This window comes from Salmo salar, chromosome 08, assembly GCF_965601325.2.
Source record: "Salmo salar chromosome 08, fSalSal1, whole genome shotgun sequence".
Classification (NCBI taxonomy): Eukaryota; Metazoa; Chordata; class Actinopteri; order Salmoniformes; family Salmonidae; genus Salmo; species Salmo salar.
The window spans coordinates 10,097,501-10,124,149 of NC_138298.1; the positions used below are offsets into that span (position 1 = coordinate 10,097,501).

At 45.2% G+C, this 26,649-nt stretch overlaps 1 protein-coding gene across 1 annotated transcript in view; it reads left to right on the forward strand.

The window, feature by feature from the left end:
• LOC106609957 (uncharacterized) overlaps positions 1–14,487 on the forward strand; it is a 15,992-nt gene extending 1,505 nt beyond the window's left edge. Inside the window, exons 2-9 of the mRNA XM_014209026.3 lie at positions 5,826–5,929; positions 6,266–6,344; positions 7,101–7,305; positions 7,878–7,949; positions 8,474–9,501; positions 9,898–10,724; positions 11,236–11,460; positions 11,643–14,487. Coding sequence (XP_014064501.3) covers positions 5,826–5,929; positions 6,266–6,344; positions 7,101–7,305; positions 7,878–7,949; positions 8,474–9,501; positions 9,898–10,724; positions 11,236–11,460; positions 11,643–11,896 — 2,794 coding nt within the window. The 3' untranslated portion in view covers positions 11,897–14,487. The remainder of the gene's footprint in view (positions 1–5,825; positions 5,930–6,265; positions 6,345–7,100; positions 7,306–7,877; positions 7,950–8,473; positions 9,502–9,897; positions 10,725–11,235; positions 11,461–11,642) is intronic.
• The last annotated feature ends 12,162 nt before the right edge of the window (positions 14,488–26,649 follow it).

Below are 26,649 nucleotides of genomic sequence, written 5' to 3' on the forward strand. Positions count from 1 at the left end.
TGTGTGTGTGTGTGAGAGAGAGGGGGGTGTGGTGTGTGTGCTAGAGGGGGTGGCATGTGTGGATGAATGTGTGTGTGAGAGAAAGGAGGGGAGGAGTTGTGTGTGTGTGTGTGTGTGTGTGTGTGTGTGTGTGTGAGAGAGAGAAAGGAGGGGAGGAGGTGTGTGTGTGTGTGTGTGTGTGAGAGAGAAAGGAGGGGAGGAGTTGTATGTGTGTGTAAGGGAGAGAAAGGGGGAAAGTGAAAAGGTGTGTTTTTCAGAGATTGTGTGAGAGAAAGTGTTGGGGGAGAGCAGCAGTGAGGAAAAGGGGAGAGAAAAAAGAAATAAGGTGTGTTTTTAGGGAGAGTGTGTGTGAGGAGAGAGCTGTGAGAGAGACTGTGAAGGACGTGTGTGTACGTGAGGGTGAGCATATTTGTGTAATAAAGGGGGAGTGTGTGTGAGGGAGGGAGGGATAGAGGGGAAGTGTGTGAGAGAGGTACACCGAAGGGGAGGGAAGAGTGTGTTTGTGCATACATGTGTGTTGCTTAGTGGGGGAGGGTGTATGAGTTGTTTGTGGTGTGTGTGTGTGTGTGTGTGTGTGTGTGTGTGTGTGTGTGTGAGAGAGAGAGAGAGGAGTGGTCTGTGTGTGAGGGACTAGTGTGTTTATGTGTAACCAAGAAATGTGTGGGGGTGTGTGTGTTTGTAGAAGGGATAAAGCAAAGGGGATGATTGTGTGTGAGAGAGAGAGAGAGAATGTGTTTCTGACTTTCCATTAGTGTGTTGTCTTCTAAGTAGAAAGAATAGTTTAGTAAGAGACTAACATTTTGTGGTATCATATTTTGTGTGTGTGAGAGATTTGAGTTTTTGTTTAGTGATTTTAAACTGACAGTGAAGACTAGTGAAGAAAAGTGTGTGTGTCTGTCTTTAAGAAATGGAGTGATAGAGTGTGTTTGTGACGAAGAGAGAAGGGGAGGGTGTGTGTGTTACACACAGAGGGAGGGAGGGGGGGGGGGTGTGTTACACACCGAGAGTGTGTGTGTGTGTTTAAAGGGAAGAGAGCAAGATGAGGGAGGGTGTGTGTTAGAGGGAAGAGAAGGGGAGGGTGTGTGATGGAGAGAGGGTGAGGAAGTGTGTGTGTGTGTGTGTGTGTTTGTGCGTGCGTGCACTTTTGAAACAGAGAAGGGAGGGAGAATGAGTGTCTGTCTTGGAAAAAAAAAAAGAAAAGTGTGTGTGTGTGAGAGCAAGCAAGCAAGCAGGAGAGAGAGTGTGTGTGTGTGTGTGTGTGTGTGTGTGTGTGTGTGTGTGTGTGTGTGTGTGTGTGTGTGTGTGTGTGTGTGTGAGAGAGAGCGCAAGCAAGCAGGAGAGAGAATGTGTGTGTGTGTGTGAGAGCAAGCAGGAGAGAGAATGTGTGTGTGTGTGTGTGTGTGTGAGAGAGCACGCAGGAGAGAGAATGTGTGTGTCTGTGTGTGTTTGTTCTGGAGTCAGAGGGAGAAGGGTGTGTGTGTGTGTGTGTGTGTGTGTGTGTGTTCTGCAGGCAGAGAGAAAAAGGGAAGGGTGTGTGTGAAAGGGGGATACAGAGAGAAGGTTTGTGTGTGTGTGTGTGTGTGACTTAGACAGGGCAGTGTGTTTGCTTGTGTGTAAGAGACAGGAAAGGAGAGTATTTATGCATCTACTTTGTTTATGAAAGAGGGAAGGACAGTGTGTGTGTGTGACTGAGTGGGGGGAGGGTGGGAGTGTGCGTGTAGAGAGAATGTTATCCATGGAGGAGGGAGAGTGTGCCTTATGGAGACTACTGTAGTGTGTGAGAGGATGTGTGTGTATTAAAATGTACTGTCGTTCATGAGAGAAATAGATGGCGCATGTGTTCTGGAGATTGAGAGTGTGTGTTAGAGTGAGAAAAGAGGTGTATTGCAGGAAAAATGAAGACATTTAGGAGTGTGTATGGTGCAGATTGTATGTGTGTGTTTTTTTTGTGTGTATGCGTTTTGTGTGTGTGTGTGTGTGTGTGAGAGAGGGGGAACATGAGACTGTGGGTTTGGATATTTGAGAGGGAGGGAGAGAGAGTGTGTGTGTGTGTGTGTGTGTGTGTGTGTGTGTGTGTGTGTGTGTGTGTGTGAGCTTTAGAGAGGGGGAGGGGTGTGTGTGCGTGCATGTGAGCTTGGCTGGAGAGAATGTGTGTGTGCCTGTAAGCCTGAGAGGGTGTGTGTTTGTGTGTGCACATGTTGGTCTTGAGTGAGGACTTGTTTGTGTATTTGTGTGTGTATGTGGGTTGGTAAAGGAGGAGGGCTGTGTGTGTGAGAGTGTGTTTGTTTGTGGGAGAGATGTGCAGGGATAGGGGAATGGAGAGAATCAATGGTAGGAAGAGAAAGGGAGTGATAGAGTGAAGGACAGATGGAATGGAGAAGAGAGACATCTGATTAGACAGTGCTAGAATAGACCACACACACACACACACAATGGACTATCACCAAGAGAAACTCCTATGGACTTACTTCCATGTCATGATAAATCCTAGAGACTGGCGATATGACGTGGTCGTAACTGGTCCCTGGTCAAAAGTAGTGCACTATATAATGTGTGGTCGTAGTGCATTGAATCATGTAGAATTCACAAACACACATAGTAGTAGACAATTTCACACTTGTCCCCCTCTGCTGTATTTGAAGACCCATAAAACCATCAAGGAGATATAAGCAAAATTCCATTGGAACATATTGGTTAGGAATTACACTATATATACAAAAGAATGTGGACACCCCTTAAAATTAGTGGATTCGGCTATTTTAGCCACACCTGTTGCTGACAGGTGTATAAAATCGAGCACGCAACCATGCAATCTTCATAGACAAACATTGGCAGTGGAATGGTCTTACTGGAGAGCTCAGTGACTTTCAACGTGGCACCGTCATAGGATGCCAACATTCCAACAAGTCAGTTTGTCAAATTTCTGTCCTACTGGAGCTGCCCCGGTCAACTGTAAGTACTGTTATTGTGAAGCGGAAAAGGCAAGGAGCAACAACGACTTAGCCGCGAAGTGGTAAGCCACACAAGCTCATAGAACGGGACCGCCAAATGCTGAAGCGCATAACAATCGTCTGTCCTCGATTGCAACACTCACTACCGAGTTCCGAACTGCCTCTGGAAGCAGCGTCAGCACAACAACTGTTTGTCAGTTGATTCATGAAATGGGTTTCCATGGACGAGCAGCCGCACACAAGCCTAAAATCACCGTGCGCAATACTAAGCGTCGACTGGAGTGGTGTACAGCTCGTTGCCATTGGACTCTGGAGGTACCGTGTGGCTCAGTTGGTAGAGCATGGCGCTTGCAACGCCAAGGGTTGTGGGTTTGATTTCCATGGTTGGACCAGTATGAAAATGTATGCATTAAGTCGCTCTGGATAAAAGCATCTGCTAAATGACAAAATATATATTTTTAAGTAAAACAACACAAAAAAAGAAGTGAATCACGCTTCACCATCTGGCGAAGGACGAATCTGGGTTTGGCGGATGCCAGGAGAACGCTACCTGCCCCAATGCATAGTGCCAACTGTAAAGTTTGGTGGAGGAGGAATAATGGTCTGAGGCTGTTTTCATGGTTCAGGCTAGGCCCCTTAGTTCCAGTGAAGGGAAATCTTAACGCTACAGCATACAATGACATTCTAGATGATTATGTGCTTCCAACTTTGTGGCAACAGTTTGAGGAAGACCCTTTCCTGTTTCAGCATGACAATGCCCCCGTGCACAAAGCAAGGTCCATACAGAAATGGTCTGTTGAGATCGGTGTGGAAGAACCTGACTGGCCTGCATAGAACCCTGACCTCAACCCCATCGAACACCTTTGGGATGAATTGGAGCGCCGACTGTGAGCCAGGCCTAATCGCCCAACATCAGTGCCCGACCTCACTAACACTTCGATCACACTGACAGTGTCCTTGCGCGAAATAGTACGCAGCGTCATCTGGATATGTGTGCAACAAAAGTTCAACGTTCACCTTCTGCTACCATTTCTGTCAAGCCACCTACGCATACAGTTTGACACATACGTTCGATAAATTCAACGTATGAACCACACCGAACACACTGCAACTGCCTCTGCGACACATTGCTGCAAGCAAAACGCAGCGTTTCATTGGAAATTAATGTAATTCTGGTGTACCAAAAATGCGATGTCGGTGTGATCGATGCGTAATTCTCTTGTGGCTGAAAGGAAGCAAGTCCCTGCAGCAATGTTCCAACATCTATTGGAAAGCCTTGCCAGAAAAGTGGAGGCTGTTATAGCAGCAAAGGGGGGGACCAACTCCATATTAATGCCCAAGATTTTGGAATGAGATGTTCGACGAACAAGTGTCCACATACTTTTGGTCCATGTAGTGTATGCAACCTAACGGGAAGTATTGACTAGGCTAGAAAGGCTGTGGTACAGTACTACACACACACACACACACACACACACACTATGAACCACTGTACTGTATGTAAATCAGTTGTTGCTAATGCCTCTTATAGCACTTCCATTACAGGCCATTCTAGATAATGTAATTACCTTATACAATGGGGAATGGGTGAAAAGCATTTAAAAGAACGCTGTTACTTTAAGAAAGAGAAACTAGGCTCAAGCTTAGTAGACAAAAGTATGGGCATACATGAGTGACCGTGCAGACATACACACACTCACACGAGAGAGTGTGCACACAAGAAAGTGCAGGCAAGCACGCGCACACACACACACGTTATCACGAGTCCAGATGGAGAGCGAGGGGCAGATCAATACAAAGACGGCGAGTCTGGTTGATATCTCTGCTCAAAGAGTCTCTCTCACTCCCACACACACACGCACAAACACACACACAGTAATGAACACTTGAGAAACCAAGGCACTGTCTTCCTATGGCCTAGTTTTAAAAGCCTTCAATGTCATGTAAGGAAAAAATAGAAAGAATTACAGAAAACAGCATGTGTGTGTAGAAAAACTGCCCTAAATCACACTGATCCAAAGCCAGTTTCGAGTGCTTGGATTTGAATGGTTACGGCTAGGCTTGAGGCAAAGAAAGATTAGCTCAGATCAGCTCCTAGTGTATCCTCTGCTCTTACAAGTGGCTTTACGCTATGGCTAGAATCTGCACCGTAAGCACAGATCTTGGATCAGTTTACCATTCCTGTATCCTGAATCCCTGGAAGTGGAGTGAAACTCAACACAGACCTTGGATCAGTGTCTTGTATTGTGGCTTGTGATTCACAAATGTCCCTTCAACACCAATTTACCCAGTAAGAATTTGGCCCAATTCTGCCCAAATTATGTCCAGTCAGCATTCAGCATAGTCTAAATGAATCAATAAATGAATCAATGATTCAGTTGTTATTGGTTGAAAGTAATTGGATACAGAAATTGAGACTGGGTTCCTTTTGGTGATCAGTGTATTGATTGCTTTTCCTACTTGATTGATGTTAAGATTGGTCCGCCTGGGGCATTGATAAAATGATAATCTCTCTCTCTCTCTCTCTCTCTCTCTCTCTCTCTCTCTCTCTCTCTCTCTCTCGTCTCTCTCTCTCTCTCTCTCTCTCTCTTCTCTCTCTCTCTCTCTCTCTCTCTCTCTCTCTCTCTCTCTCTCTCTCTCTCTCTCTCTCTCCTCTCTCTCTCTCTCTCTCTCTCTCTCTCTCTCTCTCTCTCTCTCCTCTCTCTCTCTCTCTCTCTCTCTCTCTCTCTCTCTCTCTCTCTCTCTCTCTCTCTCTCTCTCTCTCTCTCTCTCTCTCTCTCTCTCTCTCTCTCTCTCTCTCTCTCTCTCTCTCTCTCTCTCTCTCTCTCTCTCTCTCTCTCTCTCTCTCTCTCTCTCTCTCTCTGTGTTCCACAGACGTGGTTGTGGGAGGAAAAGGAAGGGAACTCCGGTGAAAGTGTGCGACCGCGTCTTTGTCACAGAGGATGAGGAGGAGAGCTCTGAACACAGCTACGGTCCAGGTGTTTGTTTGTCCTTTAGTGACGATTCTTGTGTTGACGCGTGTGTGTAATAGTTGTGTTGTGCGTGTCCTTTTGAGTGTGTGTGCATGTGTCCGGGATTGTGTGTGTTGTGGGTGGAAGAGGGGCAGGGGGGGGGGTGCTGACCTATATAAATGTTTGTGTGACTGACTGTGTTTGTGTGTGAGTGGTGTGTGATGTGCATATGTGTTTAGGTGGGAAAAGGGTGATGACCTTTAGTGTGTGTGTGTGTCCTTTCGTGCGTGTCAGTGTGTGTGTGCAGTCGTGCATGTGTGTCTGTGTGTGCTGGTGTGTAATCCTTTTATACTCTTCTCTCAGGTGATGGTAAGGGGGCTGCAGAGAACAAACGACCAACGCTGGATGGCCCATGCTACATCAATGACCCTGCTCAGATCTGGTAAGTGTGACTGTGTGTGTGATTTCATTTCATGGTGTTATTTTTATGATAAAATGTTTTTTTATTTGATAACATTTGTGTACTTTTTAATTGTGCGTGTCGTAATGTGTGTATAGTTGTGTGGGGTGTGTGTGTTTTTTGTCATGTATAGTACAAGGTGTTGAAAGCGTTCCACACGGATGCTGGCCCATGTTGACTCCAATGCTTCCCCCAGTTGTGTCAAGTTGGCTGGATGTCCTTTTGGGTGGTGGACCATTCTTGATACACACGGGAAATTGTTGAGCGTGAAAAACCCAGCAGTGTCGCAGTTCTTGGCACAAATCGGTGCGCCTGGCACCTACTACCATACCCCGTTCGAAGGCAATCTTTTGTCTTGCCCATTCACCCTCTGAATGGCACACATACACAATTCATGTCTCAATTGTCTCAAGGCTTAAAAGTCATTCTTTAACCTGTCTCCTCTCCTTCATCTATACCAATTGAAGTGGATTTAACAAGTGACATCAATAAGGGATCATAGATTTCACCTGGTCAGTCTGTGTCATGGAAAGAGCAGGTGTTCCTAATGTTTTGTATAGTTGTGCTGTTTTGCGTGGGGTAGCTTTGTGTGTGTGTGAGAGTGTCTGTCTGTCTTAGCTGATTAGCTAGTGTCTGCTATTTTTGCTGATTTTGTGTGCATAGGTCTACGTATGCTGATCTCTCTCCCTCCTCTCCATCTCTCTTTCCCCATCTCTCTTCCTCCCTCTCCCCTTTCAGCAGTGGGTCTTCAGAGCTAGGTGAGGAGGGATCCAGCGGGGGCAGGGGGGCGGCGGGGATGTACCCCCCTCCTCCAAACTGCCGCATCCGCGAGGTACACTGTGGGAGCCAGGTGCGTCTGGTCGTCATAGCGATCCGAGACATCACCAAGGGAGAGGAGATCACCGTTGACTACAGCCTGACCGAGTGGGGAGACAACACTATGGTGAGTAACCATGGCGACATACCTGTAAGAGCCTAAGTAACTGTTGCCATGGTGAGTAACCATGATGATGTACCTGTTAGAGCCTAAGTAACTGTAGCCATAGCGATGGCTGGTACCCATATAACCTGGGATGTAGTGGAACGTAAATGCAAGTCAAATGCAGTTTACCCACCTTTCTATTTGGTGAATAGTGTTTTCAACGTACAGCTTATATTTCCTGATGGAAAAAATCAAATGCAGTGAGCCAAATAACTACAAAATAGTTACATTTTGAATAGACAGTATGCCACAATATCCATGATTTGTTTATCCGAGGCAAGTTGTAAGTACTGCAACTAGCGATTGGATCACATTGGATCTGTTTACTTTTACTTTGATGAAATAATGCTCTTTCTAGCAGAAATCGTTGAGTGGTTTTTTTTGCGCCGTAATACATATCTGGGTATTTTCACCTGGGCTGACTACTGTATAGTATCTAGTGCTTTTTGAGTAGCTACTGTAACTAGTTTGACCGCCTGATTGACAGCACTGGGGGGTAATAATGAATGTTAATGGGGCCTATATTCCTCCAGGGTTTCCGTGGTACTGTCTCCTCAGGGAGATATGAGTGTATCTCTGACCCTGAGAACAACAGTATCAAAAAGGTACGAAAATACACCTGTTGCCTACATACACCTACTATATTTCTACAACACTTAATATTATACTGATGTGCTTGTTTTATATGTCTACATTCCATACACCTGTCTAATGTGCCCTCAAGGGTTGGAATATACTACTATTGCTCACTCAACGCTCTCATTGGACACTCCTCATTCACGCACCCACCATTCAGTCACTCTAAACCAGTGGTTCTCAACCTTGGTCCTGGGGACCCAAAGGAGTGCACATTTTAGCTTTTACCTTAGCACTACACAGCCGATTCAAACGATCAACTCATCAATGCTTCAAGCTTTGATGATTTGAATCAGGTGTGCAGTGCTAAGGAAAAACAAAAATATGCACCCCTTTTGGGTCCCCAGGACCAGGATTGAGAACCACTGGTCTAAACAGTCTGTCTTATGTACATGTCACTTGTCTGTGCTCTACTCACACAACTGGCTCAAACACCACTCATCTCTCGGTCTCGCTGTCTCTCTCTCTCTCTCTCTCTCTCTCTCTCTCTCAGGAGGAAGAGTCCGGGCCCGTGCCCTCCTCTCTCTCAGCCCAGGACTACCTCACCCCTTCCTGGCCCCTGTCCCCCTCTTCCTCCCCCCTCTCCCACTCCAACGCCAGCGACTCGGATCCCCAGAATGAGGAGGGCGAGGACGGGGGTCAGAGACGCACACCTCGCCGCCGAAAACGCCGCCGGACCACCACCCCTTCCAAAAAGAGAACCACCCCTCACTGGACATCCCCGGGCCGCCCTCCCCTCTCCTCTTCATACCGCCCCCTCACCTTCTCCCCCCCTCCCTCCTCCTCCACCTCTTCTCGCCCTTCTCTGTTCAAATCCCCCGCTCCGTTGGGGCCCAACACGACGGCGAACATCAGTATTAACATAGCCAGGGGGGTCGGCATGGGCGTGCCCCCCCAGAAGCTGAGCTGCGCCTACTGCGGCCGCCACTTCCGCTCACTGGGGCGCCACCTGGACAAGCACCACACCAACCAGCCTGAGATCCGCGCCGCGCTCATCGAGCGCTTTATGCCCCATCTGGCGGCCGCGCATGCCACACACCACACTCAGTCCCAGCAGCAACCTCGGTCATCATCAGGAGCGGAGCAAAACTCCCACAAGCCACCACAGGGGGCCGCCGCCGCGTTCTCCCTGTCTCCTCAACGTCCCACCGCCCAATCCCCTTCCTCCGCCGTTGGGGGAAACTCCTCCCCCCTGGTATTGACTCCACCCCGAGGGCGCAGTGCGGTGGCCGTGTCGGTTCTGAAGAGAAGCCCGCCTCCGGCGGCTGTGACCCCGCCCAGAAAGGCGGGACTGCGCAAAGTGAAGAAGGAAAAAGAGGAGGAGGAAGAGGAGAACGATCTGGTGGAAGTTGAGGTGGTGAAGCCCAAAGACGAGGCAGAGGCGGCTTTTCCCCACGTCTTTCAGCAGACGCCCAAGGAGATGGAACGGCTGCCGAAAGAGGAGGAAAATGAAGAGGAGGAGGAGAACGGAATGATGGAAGACGACAGTGGAGCTGAGGATAAGGAGAAGGAGTCATTGAGGTGAGGTACTCCGTTAAAGGCCTCGTTCACCTAAAGGACAGATTCACCTCATCAAATGGATATTGAGAAAGCAGTTGATGGATCAGCAAAGTGCCAGCAAACTGAACTGCTGCTCAGCTTTAGCATTGGGGAATGTAAAACAGTTGGAATGCTTTTAGCATACTTTAATTGGATGACTAAATCAGTCAACTGAGACGGACTTAAAATTAACTTCAAACTGCTGATGTGATGTTATCAATATGTTAAATGTTATGAGTATAGTACATACTTTAAATAGATGTTTTATTTTTTTGTTGTGCTTAGAATAAATTAATAACTGACGCCTGCAATTGAAACTAATCTCTCTCCCTCTCCTTTCTCCCTCATTCTTTCTCTTCTTCCCTCCCTCTCCCTCAGTTCGGGACGTCTCCACATGCTGCCCCTCCTCTCCTCCCTGTCTTCCCTGGTTCTCTACCTCCGCAGGCTCCAGCACTCTGCCTTCCTCTCCCTGTCCCGCCAGCTTCAATCCGCCGAGGCCTGGCGCCTCCTGTGCCACTCCTCCCTCGCCCTGCTCATACTCTACAACCGTCGCCGTGAGTGCGAGGTCTCCAAACTGGCCATAGCCGAATACCGCTCCCGTGTCACCCCCCAGTGCCCCGTGCCAGTGCCCCCCGGCGCCCCGCCCGCCCTCACACCTCTGGAGGCATCGCTTTCGCCCTTTGAGCGTCTCGTCCTTCCACATTTGCCTCGAGTAGGTGTCCAGGGCAAACGAGGAAGAGTCCAGCCTCTTATCCTGCCACCGCACTGCGAGCCGTGTCTCGAACTCCTCCTCCAGACCAGACAAGATGTCGGCGTCGATCCCCAGAACCCGTATGTCTTCGCCCGGCCATACCACTCCCCAGCCACCCCCCTCCGTGGCACCGACCTCCTCCGGAGCCTGGCCCGCTCCAGCGGCACCCGGAACCCCCGCGCCCTCACCCAGACCCGCGTCCGGCGCCAGGTCGCCATCTTGACGCAGCTGCTATTGCTCGGCGAGGGGGAGGAGCCAGGACAGCCAGGTGGGAACGCCGTAGAGCGCCTGGAACACTTCCTGGAGCGCGAGTACCACGTGACGCAGAGCTGCGGCGGGATTGGCCAGGACCCGGGGCTGATGGGTAGAGTGGGGCGCGTGGTGCTGTGCGGGGAGAGAGACGGCGTGCTGTTCCGGGGGATGAGCCTCCACCACATCTGTCTGGAGCTTGACGGTAAGGAGACACTGAGGATTAACATATACGTCAGACCTGAATAGTCACGCTAGAAGTGGAGTTATTTTTCTCTCCTTTACTGTATATTAAGTACACTTGATTCAACCTGCTCAATATAATGGAACGGATGGAACAAAGCATGATGACCGTTAGAGAAAGGTTAGCTTTTCGTGAGATGACTGATTTTCGGGATGTCTCATGGTCTGAAAATCACCGCTCTGGCTCTGCCATCTTTCACCGCAGATGCGGAAGTGCGACATCGGCGGATGCGGTGGATTGAAAAAGATATCTCTAGCTTAAACTGACATTTTGATGGGGATTCTTTTTAAAATTATGTTACTTAGATTGACGCAGCTGTGCGTCAATCAACTCTAGAGGGTTAAACAGTTTACGCGTCGTCTCATGGTGATTGTTCATTTTGGACTGTCCTTTAGTATGATGAAGACCAGCGTTGTAGTTGAAGTTGAGAAACATTTACATGTATTTGACCCTTCTCTTTCTCCCCCTACAGTGATGTCAGGCAACTCGGCCGACTCGTACTCGGAGGGCGACTCTGACGGCGAGAGGCGGAAGGAGAAGGGCGAGGTGGCCCCTCCCAGCCTGCTGATGGTGAGGAAGGGCAGAACCAACAGCAGGACACCGCGTGCCAGGAAACTCAAGGTCACGCCCTCCTCCACATCGCCCCTCTCCCCCTCGCTCCCCGGCCGCAGGAGAGGCTCAGGTGGGCCCAAATCAGGTGTGTGTGTGTGTTCATTCCATACTCATACTCCGAAAGAGCTGAGACATTCAAGACCAATACAGAAGTTTGTCGTGTGTGTATGTACACAGTAGTGTGTGTGTACTGTATACAGCCCACCACAAAGACATGTCTACACAGATCCATCCCTATGTGTACTAACTCACCCTCTCCCCGCACAGGCAAACGTGGCGTCCTCAAGCGCCCGTGGTCGGACGCAGAGCGCGCCGCTGTGGAGGAGCACCTGACCTGCAACATCGCCGAGCTGCGCGTGCCCGCCAAGGCCGACTGCGAGCGCTGCCTGCAGAGCTGCCCGCTGCTGGTCACCAACCGGCGCGACTGGCGGGCCATCAAATTCTACTGTCACAACCGCATCCAGCTGCTCAAGAAGAACCAGCGGCGCGAGGACGACGGGACGCCCATCATGGTGTGCTGAGAAGACTGACGGAGAGACTGAGAGATTGATGGACGGACACGACAATAGCTCCACAGTATCCACACTAGCGTGCTACTTAGAATGAAGGAAGCCAAAACAGAGGCGTGGTCCACTCCGTAACGTTACAGCAGTGACGGTCAACTCTGTAATATTTTTTTTGCTGACGGTCAAAAAACAAGAGTTGACGCTTAAGGAACAGAGTTGACGCTTAAGGAACAGAGTTGACGCTTAAGGAACAGAGTTGACGCTTAAGGAACAGAGTTGACGCTTAAGGAACAGAGTTGACGCTTAAGGAACAGAGTTGACGCTTAAGGAAGCAATGTAGTGGGCGTGTCTTCGAAGTGGTACGCTAATGTGGGTATTGGAATGTAGCCTACATCTCGTTAAGCAGGTTTCCATCCAACCTTCTTATGCAGTAAAGTACGGGTCAATGTCGGGTCAAAAATGTAACGACAGGGCCTGATGGAAACAACATTTTTCGGTACACTTTCCAAATGTCAACAAAACGAAATACGCTAGACAAGGTGGGATCTTTTTGTGTCGGTAAAATGAAGTATGCGAGAAATGTCGGTGGAACTATTGATGTAATAACCATCGTATCGAAGTCAACTTGGAGTCGCGCGATGACATGTGTGGTCCTCCCACTACGACGCGTCAGGAAAGCATGCCGTTTATTAGGCTACAGATAAAATAAATGAGGATGAACTTCACAGGGTGGCGAAAGTGCAAGGTGATGAGCTTGATGCTCCTTTCCAATAAATATCGTGGGTCTTATTCTGATGACGTGATCATCGATGCGTGGCAGCCGTTTGACAAATAAAGAAAACTAGCCAACAGCGCGCACGTGCCAGTACCAGAGTGGGCAGACTCGCTATATAACAGAACAGTTTTTGTGTGAAAACCATCCGTAGAGTTGAAAATGTGATGGAAACTCATTTAACTTCTATTTTTTATTTGGTACATGGGAATTTAACAGCAAAAGGTATTTGTATGTGCGCTACATCATCACGCACAGTCAATTTGATGGAAACGCGTCTCTGGTGGGAAAATGTGAATATAGTTTTTGTGCGGATTTGAGAGTATCTGTCACCAATTGGATGGAAACCTAGCTATTGATACCCTTATATATGGTCCTCTGAGACAAAAAGAGGGAGAGACTGGGGGAGTGACTGTGTAGGAGTGGCAACAACCTGTGTTGTATACGGTGATGTGAACATTTTCGTTTTGTTTTCGCTTCAAAACGAGGCGAACAATGTTGAGAACGCACCACAGATTGTTGTATTTAGATTATTTTGGACTCTGGTGTTTTTGACATCCTCAAGTGTTGTATGGACGTTTCTGAACACACTAAAGGTAACACTATTAGGGTTTGAGGCTATAGTGTGTGTGTTTCTAGTGCTGAGATGTTATAGGGTCTCCAACACCCAGTCCTGGAGAGTGAATGCTTTAGTTCCAGTACTAACTCACCTGATGAAACTACACCTGACTGAAAGACCATGGTCAGGTCATTATTTAAAACAGAGCCCCTGGGTTAGAGTGAAGGGGGGAAAAAGGAAACGCCACCATCAATGTGTTGTGAATTTTATTTTTGGACTACCTAAGACACTGTATAGTCAGTTTGGGGCTTTTCCTCGCTCCCTTCAAAATTGACACTACAAGACAGCAGTTAAATACTGCTTTGCCTAAAATACACCAAGTATATTCTTGTTGTTGGCATCTTTCTTTTATTTTGTGCCTGTTGCACGTGTTTTCTTAAAAGCGCTTTGAAAAGGTGCATTAGGCCGTCGGGCCATTCTTCTGCGATGCGCAGAGATCTGTATTTTACTTGGCTGTGTTCTTCAAAGTGATTTTTGGGGGGCAATCTCTCAGAAGAGTGAGCATAGCTGAATACTATGCCAAGTTCTGGTTATTTTTTTTACATGCAGTGTTGTTGCGTCATTTGTGTTGATTGTTTTGCCTTTTCAGACTGACCAGTGTAGCGCCAGTCTTTTTTCAGCTACTCTAGTTTCTATCGTTCATTGCTGTTAGATGATGAGCTGCTTGTAGCTCTAGTCCAGGGCGTTAGTGTGGCTTGCTACCGCTTAGGCTGACATTCAATCCGATCAGTGGTAGATTTGCATTATAGCGCTTGACATTTTTAAGGTAATTTCCGATTAAGCCGACATATACAGAGTTTGCAGAAACAATGCCTTTAAAAGGTGCATAGCTGACAAAGTGCGGTCGGGTGGAATCCCGGCTTGAGCCTTCACAGCTTTAGCAAGTCGCACTAACGCCCTGGACCAGAGCTAGGCTTCTTTGTAGGTCTGCCGGAGCGCCAAGTAACCTGGCATTTTGTCTTATTGGATTAAAACCGCACAACACCTCTTGATAGATGGTTGAATTTATTTAACACAATCACATATAATCTTACATTGTTTCATGCTATCATCTTGCCAGTTTCGGTGTACATATTAAAAAAATTATCATTATGTAAACTGGTTTGTTTGTGCTGTCCGTAGTTTATTTGTTCATTTGCGAGTTGGTATTGTACATGGGTCTATGGTTTTGTAAATATTCACAGAAACGCATAAAGGGGAAAAAACTACACAATGGCTTGGGTTTTTGTGTTGTGTTTTTTATATAAGTCTGAAAAGTTCAAGTCGTATTTCTGAAGTTTGATTCTTTCAAAGTACTAACAATGAGTGCATCCCAATAATATCTTATTTTTATTTATTTATTTATTATTTCACCTTTATTTAACCAGGTAGACTAGTTGAGAACAAGTTCTCATTTATAACTGCGACCTGGCCAAGATAAAGCAAAGCGGTTCGACACATACAACAACACAGAGTTACACATGGAATAAACAAACATACAGCAGAAAAAAGTCTATATACAGTGTGTGCAAATGATGTAGGATAAGGGAGGTAAGGCAATAAATAGGCCATGGTGGCGAAGTAAATACAATATACCAATTAAACACTGGAGTGATGTGCAGAAGATGAATGTGCAAGTAGAGTTACTGGGGTACAAAGGAGCAAGATAAGTAAATAAATACAGTATGGGGATGAGGTAGTTGGATGGGCTATTTACAGATGGGCTATGTAAAGGTGCAGTGATCTGTGAGCTGCTCTGACAGCTGGTGCTTAAAGCTAGCGAGGGAGATATAAGTCTCCAGCTTCAGTGATTTTTGCAGTTTGTTCCAGTCATTGGCAGCAGAGAACTGTAAGGAAAGGCGGCCAAAGGGCTTTGGGGGTGACTAGTGAGATATACCTGCTGGAGCACATGCTACGGGTGGGTGCTGCTATGGTGACCAGTGAGCTGAGATAAGGCGGGGCCTAGCAGAGACTTGTAGATGACCTGGAGCCAGTGGGTTTGGCGACGAGTATGACGCGAGGGCCAGCCAACGAGAGCATATAGGTCGCAGTGGTGGGTAGTATATGGGGCTTTGGTGACAAAACGGATTGCACTATGATAGACTGCATCCAATTTGTTGAGTAGAGAGTTGGAGGCTATTTTGTAAATGACATCGCCGAAGTCGAGGATCGGTAGGATGGTCAGTTTTGCAAGGGTATGTTTGGCAACATGAGTGAAGGAAGCTTTGTTGCGAAATAGGAAGCCGATTCTAGATTTAACTTTGGATTGGAGATGCTTAATGTGAGTCTGGAAGGAGAGTTTACAGTCTAACCAGACACCTAGGTATTTGTAGTTGTCCACAAATTCTACGTCAGAACCGTCCAGAGTAGTGATGCTAGTCGAGTGGGCGGGTGCGGGCAGCAATCTTTTGAAGAGCATGCATTTAGTTTTACTAGCATGTAAGAGCAGTTGGAGGCCACGGAAGGAGTGTTTTATGGCATTGAAGCTCATTTGGAGGTTTGTTAACACAGTGTCCAAAGAAGGTCCAGAAGTATACTGAATGGTGTCGTCTGCATAGAGGTGGATCAGAGAATCACCAGCAGCAAGAGCGACATCATTGATATATACAGAGAAAAGAGTCGGCCCGAGAATTGAACCCTATGGCACCCCCATAGACTGCCAGAGGTCCAGACAACATGCCCTCCGATTTGACACACTGAACTCTATCAGAGAGGTAGTTGGTGAACCAGGCGAGGCAGTCATTAGAGAAACTAAGGCTGTTTAGTCTGCCGATAAGAATGTGGTGATTGACAGAGTCGAAAGCCTTGGCCAGGTTGACGAATACGGCTGCACAGTAATGTCTCTTATTGATGGCGGTTATGAAATCGTTTAGGACCTTGAGCATAGCTGAGGTGCACCCATGACCAGCTCTGAAACCAGATTGCATAGCGGAGAAGGTACGGTGGGATTCTAAATGGTCGGTCATTTGTTTTGTTGACTTGGCTTTCGAAAGACCTTAGAAAGGCAGGGTAGGATAGATATAGGTCTGTAGCAGTTTGGGTATAGAGTGTCTCCCCCTTTGAAGAGGGGGATGATCGTGGCAACTTTCCAATCTTTGGGAATCTCAGACGATATGAGAGGTTGAACAGGCTAGTAATAGGGGTTGCAACTGAAGTGTACACTCGTTTAAAAACATTGTGGGAGTTTCCACAATATTTATTTTCATATTTCCTTTAATCGGTGAAGGTAAGTGAACAGGTGCACACTTTGAGAGGAAGAAGACATAATTAGTACATAGTCCAAAAAGTAAACTTCCCCAGTATATCCCATGGGTGGAATGCTTTATTTTTTCCACACCAACTAACTAGACCACTAGATGGGAGTGTTGCCCTGGAATCAAACAGAACTAGACCCGCGTTCATATAGCGTCTCGGAGTGTCATATCCCATGTAATCTTAATCATTATGATCTAAAAGGCAAACTGACCCTAGATCAGCATTGCTTCTCTAGGAATTATGAATATGGGCCCTGATTTACCAGGTATTATCTTCAGTGACAAAATAAAGATGAATCCAGATGAATGGCTTTGTATTATTTAATACTTTCAGAAAATACATCTTCCACCAAGAGGGCAAGATTCAAACTTATGACCTTCTGGTCCCTATCTCATGACCTAGTCCACTAGGGTGAGTGCACCAGTCTTTTTTTTTTTTTACTTATATTTCAAGCTGTTCAGTCAAAGTTAGGGGCTCTATTCAATCTGTATTGCTGATGTAAAGGTCATTTTCGATTGAGCCGACATCAATGCAGCGTTTACCGTGAATGCAGTCTCCGCGACCACAGGGACATTGTCTTTAATGGTCAATCATGCTACAAAGCTGAACTTTCACAATACAGATTGAATGGAGCCATTGGAAATGCATACAGTTAGATAAGAAATGTTATTAGCTAAGAATGTTGGGTAAGGTTTTAAAACAAAAGAAATGCAATAGATAAAAGTATAAGTAGTGTTTTGTTTTTAAATGTGTGTGTATTTCCTCCATTCCTTGTCTTCTCTCCTCACCTCCTCAAACGCATTGGACGGAAAAGTCCAAGGGAGGGGCTTGATTCTTCTCAGCCATTACAGTTTTATGGGGCCTTGCAGGCTTTGTCTAGAAAGGCAGCCCAATTCTGATATTTCCCCCCCCCACACACACACTAATTGGTCATTTGATGATCTGATGTAATTAGTCAAAATACTAATTAGTGGAAAACAACATATCCGAATTGGGCTGCCTGTGTGAACGCAGCCTAATTGTTTAAGAAAGGCTGTTCAACTGGCCAAACCTAACCCCATTTCCTATATCTAGTCCCTTACCCTCAAGAGCAAGTGGTCATGACATTCCATGGAATCTTCACTTCTTCTCACATTTCTATAAGAGCTCCAAAGCTAAAAATACCAACATTACTACAAACTTACCAGCTTCAATTAACTTGTCACTTGATTACTAGACATACTTGGAGTTAGAAATAAACATACATATTTTTGGTAGATGTGACCACTACTGCTCTTACACATCTTCTAACCATCATTTATATTGTACTTTCTGAAATATTGCCCCTCATTATGAATCCCACGTAGAATTGAAGTTTTATGCACCCTACTATCCATAATCAAGAAGCCTGCACCTACTACTACATAACACTGACATAACTACACTCAAACTACCACACAACCCATGTCTATCTGTAACAATTTACTACGTTTAACAATAGATTAGCCTACTGTACTACCACTCTCCTAGTCCACTTAAAATGACTACAACATAACCATATAGTGCCAGTCGAACATCCTTTCATTAACCCATTGGGTTCCTGAGGACCGAGTTTGGGAATCCCTGATCTAAGCCAAAGTATACTGAACAAAAATATAAACACAATATGCAACAATTTCAAAGATTTTACTGAGTTACAGTTCAGATTTGGAAATCAATCAATTGAAATAAATTCATTAGGCCCTAATCTATGGATTTCACATGACTGGGAATACAGATATGCATGATGATCACAAATACCTTAAAAATAGTAGGTAGGGGCGTGGATCAGAAAACCAGTCAGTATCTGGTGTGACCACCATTTGGTTCATGCAGCGACACACATCTCCTTTGCATAGAGTTGATCAGGCTGTTGATTGTGGCCTGTGGAATGTTGTCCTCTTCAATGGCTGTGCGAAGTTACTGGATATTGGTGGGAACTGGAACACTGTCGTACACATTGATCCAGAGCATCCCAAACAAACTCAATGGGTGACATGTCTCGTGAGTATACAGACCATGGAAGACCTGGGACATTTTCAGCTTCCAGGAATTGTGTACAGATCCTTGCGACATGGGGCATGCATTATTATGCTGAAACATCTGGTTATGGCGGCGGATGAATAGCATGACAATTCAAATTGCCATTGATAAAATGCAATTGAGTTCATTGTCCGTAGCTTATGCCTGCCCCATACCATAACCTCACCTTCACCACGGGGCACTCGATTCACAACGTTGACATCAGCAAACCGCTCGCCCACACGATGCCGTACACGGGGTTTGCAGTTGTGAGGCCGGTTGGATGTACTGCCAAATTCTCTAAAATGACATTGGAGGTGGCTTATGGTAGAGAAATTAACATTCAAATCTCTGGCAATAGCTCTGGTGGATATTACTGCAGTCGGCATGCCAATTGCACGCTCCATCAATACTAAAGACTTCTGTGGCATTGTGTTGTGTGACAAAACTGCACATTTTAGAGTGTAATGATCATGCTGTTTAATCAGCTTCTTGATTTGCCACACCTGTCAGGTGGATGGATTATCTCGGCAAAGGAGAAATGCTCACTAACAGGGATGTAAACAACTTTGTACACAATTTGAGAGAAATAAGCTTTTTGTGAGTATGAAAAAATCCTGGGATCTTTTATTTCAGCTCATGAAACATGGGACCAAAACTTTACATGTTCCGTTTATATTTTTGTTCAGTGTAGATTGTTTTATACATCAGTTGGTGTCTCTGTAAGCCACAATATGAGGTTCTAAACCTGTCATGAAAATGCATCGTTGTAGCTGTGTGTGCTAATATAGTCAAAATGTTTGCCTTGGGGTAAGTTGAGCCCATACCCCATGACCACCATACCCCATTCAAATGATAATTACATTTGATCAGTTTTATGCAATGTATCATGCATATGAATTCAAGCTAGTGCATTTTTATTGTTACAGAGCAGACATCATATACAAACTTAAAACAAGCAGGGGTCTAGCCACCCTTGAGGTTCTTGAGAGAGCAGCCAAGGAAGTAAGAGAAGGCAAGAAGTCCATTTGAGCAGCGGCAAGAGATGTATTTTTTATTTTGTCTGAATTACACTGAAGGGGTACATTGACTAAAAACGAAAACAAACATGCACCTGTGTGAAAGCGAGGCTATGATAGAGTAGCAGAGGCACGGAATATCTTATCTGATGACATGAAGTCTGGGCTTGAGGACCCGTTTCATGGGCTTAGTGGGCTCAAATGCAGAGAACTTGCCTACAAACTGGCACATCGAAACAGCATCGCTGTCCCAGACAACTGGTCAAGAAATGGAAGTGTAAGTGATATTGAACAGAGATCTATATCTGAATGTAGGTATATTTAAGATATACAGTAGGGTCTGAAATGATTGATACCCTTGATAAAGATGAGCAACTATGACTGTATAAAATAAATAATTGATACTGAGCTATGTTGTATTCTACATTTTTAGGGAAATTATATTATTTTATACAAACTTGGAAGGATTTGCAGTTTAGGTTGCGTTTCAGATTATTTTGTGCACAATATAAATAAATGGTAAATAATGTAGTGTCATTTTGGAGCCACTTTTATGACATTTGACTATCTAATTTTCTCACTCATTATTCTTTACGATTCATTTAGGATTATCTGTAATCATGGTAGCATCCACATTATTTACAATAAAAGGGACTCCAAAATGACACTACATTATTTACCATTCATTTCTATTGGGCACAAAATAATCTGAAACACAACCAAAACAAACTGAAAATGCATCCAATAAGGTTGTAGAGTCACAAGCTCTATGTAGTCATTGCGTGCTACAGTAGGAATATGGGAACAAATACTGAACTTTCGACTACTTTATTTATAAAAAATATTTAGGGGTGTCAATTTGGACCCCTACCTTTTTGAGATGTTGTTTAACAATAAATAAAAAACCTTTTTCTCTGAGCAATTGTATTAGTATAAAATAATAACAGCCACATTTGGAGCATACAACATAGCTCAGTACTTTAATTACTTATTTTATACAGTCATTATTGCTCATCTTTATCAAGGTGGTCAATTTCAGACCCCACTGTACAATATACCACATCCCCATTCCATAAATTAAACTTCGACCTACCAGCACCATCACTGGACACCATCACCCACATACCCCAAGGAGGCTCAACTTATGTCCCTATGCTCAACTTACCCCATACCCGGGGTAAATTGTGCCAAGAGACCACTTTTTTTGGACAAGCTATGTTTTTAAATCAATTATGTTTACATGAATTCTGATTATTTACAGGGATACACAACATCCTGAAATATATATGTAGATATCTTTGTTAGAAAGAATACTATATTTCCCTTGATGCAGTGACGCTGAATGTAAAACACGGCTTACCACACTCTCCCCTATTGGGTTAGGTTTATTTTCTGTCGCCACCCACCAGAACAACGCACAACTCAGGGAGTCCAAACAATACACAGACTCCCAGTGTTGTTTCCCAAAGCTAGTTATAGTATGTTACGTGAGGGTGTGTGTCTACCTTGGTATATGCATGGAAGGAGAAGAAGCTACTTGAAAGTATTGAGATGTACCCCATGTGAGACTTCCTATAGGAACTTTCCCACTAGTGGGCAGTGAGAACTCAGAAGTGTGAGCGTGATGGCAGCACTTTCAAAACATATGCCTCCCTTCTCATAATGAGCATGGTTAATTTGGATATAATCACACACTTGTCAAACTACAAAGCCCTACGCATCAGCAATGATTGCCCGTTGATGTGAGTTTGATGAGAAATGCTGAAGTTACAGCCCTATTTTTGTGGGGATGACAGCTGGGTGGGCAGGAAGACTGATGAATGGGTGGGTGGGAGTATGGATTGATGATGGATGGGTAAATGGATGTCCTGAGGCAACATGGTTGGGTGGATGAGGATGAGTGGCTGGGGAATGATAGGCTGAATGTTTGGGAGGCTGGGTAGCAACATGAATGGGAGGCTGGGTAGCTAGGGAATGGAAGGCAGGTGGATGGATGTTTGGAGGCTGGGTGGCAACATAGATTGATGGATAGTTGGGAGGCGGGGTAGATGGAAGGACGAGGGCTGAGGAGTGAGAGTCTAGGGGGGGGTCTAATATCTTTGGCCCCTCTGCTGGAAGACTGGGAGGCTGGGTGGGTGCTGGATGGCTGGAGGAATGAGGGGTAGAGAGCTATGGTCTGAGTCTGGGGATGTGTAGATAATGGGGTCTAGGTGGGCGAGCAATGGTGTAGCACTATCTTGTAGGTTCCGGCTCACAGTTCTATGCATTTATTTTGGTAATCCGTTATTTAAGTAGGGATAGACACAATTTAAACATTGAATTAACAAGAATCCGATGCATCGCACTTAAAGGTGACTAACTTCAAGGTTTGTCCCTAGATTACTTATACCAGGTAAGGGCACCTTTGATTGGGGTGGGGGCCACAATTTTTTAACTCATCATGAGGGGCTACAGTTGCTTGCAGGTCTGCGCACCCACATAGATTTTTTGTTGTTGTTGTAATTCTACACATTTTGCAATGTGGTCAGAGAGAAGATTTAGCAATTTTATAACTAATTTCATGCAATTGTATTCATTTTGCCATATGGCAGAGAGGAAAATTTGCTGTTTTACAGGGCCTTCCCGAGAGCCATCAAAAGGGGTGCCGCCGACAGATGCCCATCCCTGACTAGCACTGAGTGTACAAAACAGTTGGACCATTCTTGATACACACGGGAAACTGTTGAGCGTGAAAAACCCAGCTGCGTTGCAGTTCTTGATGCACTCAAACCGGTGCGCCTGGCACCTACTACCTAGGATACCCCGTTCAAAGGCACTTAAATCTTTTACCTTGTCCATTCACCCTCTGAATGGCACACAGAAACCAATCCACGTCTCAATTGTCTCAAGGCTTAAAAGTCTTTAACCTGTCTCCTCCCCTTCGTCTACACTGATTGAAGTGGATTTAACAAGTGAAGTCAATAACGTATCACAGACTGACCAGGTGAAGACTATGTCATGGAAAGAGCAGATGTTCCTAATGTTTTGTACACTGTGTATATGGACAATCAAAGTTGGGTACCGACTATGAACTAATTGAGGCAATGTCTTGAGGAAAATCATTTTAGAATATGCATAAGATGAGTCATCCAAATGAAACATCCAGGGAAATGTTATATCTGTCAAACACTAACAATTCCCAGATTGGCGATCACTGACAAGCATGACAATTCTTGCATTTTACAACTGAAACTAGTCGCTTCTAGGTCAACCTGGTGATGTCAATTTCACAGGAAGAAAAGCTATGTGTTTAGCTGTCAGTGTGTGCTTAACATTTCCAAGCACATTTTATTTGATTCCAGAGACTTGTTGGGGTTGAGTTCGGGATGAGAAAAGTGCACTGAATGCATCGGAGAGAGTTTACCATAATTTGTAAATAGTTTCCCAAAGAAATGTCGGACTGGTTACGTCCCAAATGGCACCCTATTCCATTTACAGTGCACTACTCTAAAGGGAAACAATATATTCCATCTCAGATCTGCTGCATGTATGATAAGTGATTATCTTTCCATACAGTATTTACCTCAGGGACATATATTCATTTCGAGAGACTGAGCACCGTTTAACTGAGAAGTGGTGGAGTACCACTCCAAAGCGCTCTGCTAGTACTACCCCCTAGGGGGCAGTGTGTCATAGAAATACAATCCAAGATTCTATTTCTATGGCGTGTGTCTAGCCTAGAGGGGGATTTGTATTCAAGTCTGGGGGCGTGTCCCAAATGGTGCCGTATTCTCTATATAGTTCCCCCTATGGACCATGGTCAAAAGTAGTGCACGAATAGGGTGCTATTTGGGACGCATCCTGGGAGTATGGAGAGTTGGAGGTGCAGGGTTTGGGATGTGGGATTTGGGAAGCTTGGGGGCTGAGAGGCTGGGGAAGTGGGGATATGGGTCTGCGATGCTTCGCCTGCTGCCACACTGATTAAAATGTTAAGTGACTAATCAGTGGGTATGTTTACATGCACATTAATAATTAGATATTAAACTGATTATGCCTGTAGGTCGAGTATGGCAAAAGTCATGTAAACAATTTACTCTGCTTATCTTAAATCGGCGTAATGTCAAAATGGAAGTAAGCATACGCCGATTACAGCACCTGGTTTTCGAATTATTAAGACGTGTAAATAGCTTAAATTGGCATCCAGCGGTGTATCTGATCTGCACAAGTCTCACTCAGAATCAAATAGACTTCGCTAAAATAACATGGTCGCTGTGGTAGAACGTTTATTTTGATTGCCGATTTACTGCATTTATTCATCAGATGTGTTCATGTAAAGAGGATTATTGGGGAAATCGTTCTTCTTGCAAAGCATGTAAACGTTTTAAAACAAACTAAACTCAGCAAAAAAAAAGAAATGTCCCTTTTTCAGGACCCTGTCTTTCAAAGATAATTTGTAAAAATACAAATAACTTCACAGATCTTCATTGTAATTGGTTTAAACACAGTTTCCCATGCTTGTTCAATGAACCATAAACAATTAATGAACATGCACCTGTGGAACGGTCGTTAAGACACTAACAGATGGTAGGCAATTAAGGTCACAGTTATGAAAACTTAGGACACTAAAGAGGCCTTTCTACTGACTCTGAAAAACACAAAAGCCCAGGGTCCCTGCTCATCTGCGTGAACGTGCCTTAGGCATGCTGCAAGGAGGCATGAGGACAGCAGATGTGGCCAAGGCAATAAATTGCAATGTCCGTACTGTCAGACGCCTAAGACAGCGCTACAGGGAGACAGGATGGACAGATGATCGTCCTCGCAGTGGCAGACCACGTGTAACAACACCTGTACAGGATCGGTACATCCGAACATCACACCTGCGGGACAGGTACAGGATGGCAACAACAACTGCTCGAGTTACCTCAGGAACGCACAATCCCTCTATCAGTGCTCAGACTGTCCGCAATAGGCAGAGAGAGGTTGGACTGAGGGCTTGTAGGCCTGTTGTAAGGCAGGTCCTCACCAGACATCACCGGCAACAACGTCGCCTATGGGCACAAACCCAACGTTGCTGGACCAGACAGGACTGGCAAAAAGTTCTGCCATGGCCAGCGAAGAGCCCGGATCTCAATCCCATTGAGCACGTCTGGGACCTGTTGGATCGGAGGTGAGGGCTAGGGCCATTCCCCCCCAGAAATGTCCGGGAACTTGCAGGTGCCTTGGTGGAAGAGTGGAGTAACATCTCACAGCAAGAACTGGCAAATCTGGTGCAGTCCATGAAGAGGAGATGCACTGCAGTACCTAATGCAGCTGGTGGCCTCACCAGATACTGACTGTTACTTTTGATTTTGACCCCCCCCTTTGTTCAGGGACACATTATTCCATTTCTGTTAGTCACATGTCTGTGGAACTTGTTCAGTTTATGTCTCAGTTGTTGAATCTTGTTATGTTCATACAAATATTTACACATGTTAAGTTTGCTGAAAATAAACGCAGTTGACAGTGAGATGACGTTTCTTTTTTTGCTGAGTTTATTATATTAATCTGACTATCCCCAATAATCGTATTATTGTGTGCATGTAACCGTTCTCTTACTTTCTTTTTGGTGTACACTGCCACTTCCATCTAAATGTGAATATGAAAGGTACATTTCTCACACTCTCCTGATGTTTATGTGTGTTTGTGTCTGAAATGGAACCCTACTCCTTATATAGTGCACTATTGACCAGGGCCCATAGGGTTCTGGTCAAAAGTATTGTACTAAAAAGGGGATGGGGTGCAATTTTGGACGCACATATACATGTGTGGGTATATGGTACCTGTTAGGGATTGAGGGGCTTTCTGGGATGTGCTTTGGCATATGATTGCTGTAAATAAGTGTGTTAGCTAGCATACACCGATGTAATGGTCACATAAGCCCACTGCTAACACAGTTGTCTTCATGCTACAGATTTTGCCATCGACAGCCTTGATACCATTAAGCCCTGCACAACTAACGTGCAGTTTCCCATTTAACAAATGAAAAATCAACTACATTGTTCCGTGCTGATTTTAAGCAATTGATAAGAAACTTACTGCCATTGTATACAACTGGGCAGTTAATGTACACCATTCTCTCTCTATCTTATGTTCACTTCACTCTTCTAATAGCAATACACTAAGCTGTGTTTGAACTTATAGTTCTTTCAATGAATGGCTCTTGGATTCTTGTGAATAGAGAGGCATCAACTACTAGAGCATCTTTCATAGTGCGCCGCTAAATCCTATTACGCGTCTTAAAATCAGGCATTCATCGCTAGCTGAAATGACGCATACAAAAGAGTATAATATGACCCCAGGTCAGATTTTACATTGCATTGCTGAAAGTGCAGAGATTCATATCAGGGCCCATAATAATATAGCGTCTCAGAGTAGGAGTGCGGATCTAGGATCAGGTCCCCCACCTGTTCGCATGTAATCTTATCAAATGAAATTGTATTGGTCACATGCAGATGTTAATGCGAGTGTAGCGAAATGCTTGTGCTTCTAGTTCCGACAGTGCGGTAATATCTAACAAGTAATCTAACAAATTCACAACGACTACCTTATACACACACGTGTAAAGGAATGAATAAGAATATGTACTTAGAAATTTATGGATGAGAGATGGCCGTGTGGCTTAGGCAAGATGGAGTAGATGGAAAAGAACACAGAATATACATATGGGATGAGTAATGTAGGATATGCAGACATTATTAAAGTGGCAATATTTAAAGTGACTAGTGATACCTTTTATTAAATACATTTATTAAATCGGCCAGAGATTTGAGTCTGTATGTTGGCAGCAGCCACTCTATGTTAGTGATGGCTGTTTAACAGTCTGATGGCCTTGAGATAGAAGCTGTTTTTCAGTCTCTTGGTCCCAGCTTTGATGCACCTGTACTGACCTCACCTTCTAGATATTAGCGGGGTAAACAGGCAGTGGCTTGGGTGGTTGTTGTCCTTGATGATCTTTTTGGCCTTCCTGTGACATCGGGTGGTGTAGGTGTCCTGGAGAGCAGGTAGTTTGCCCCCGGTGATGCGTTGTGCAGACCGCACTACCCTCTAGAGAGCCTTGCGGTTGTGG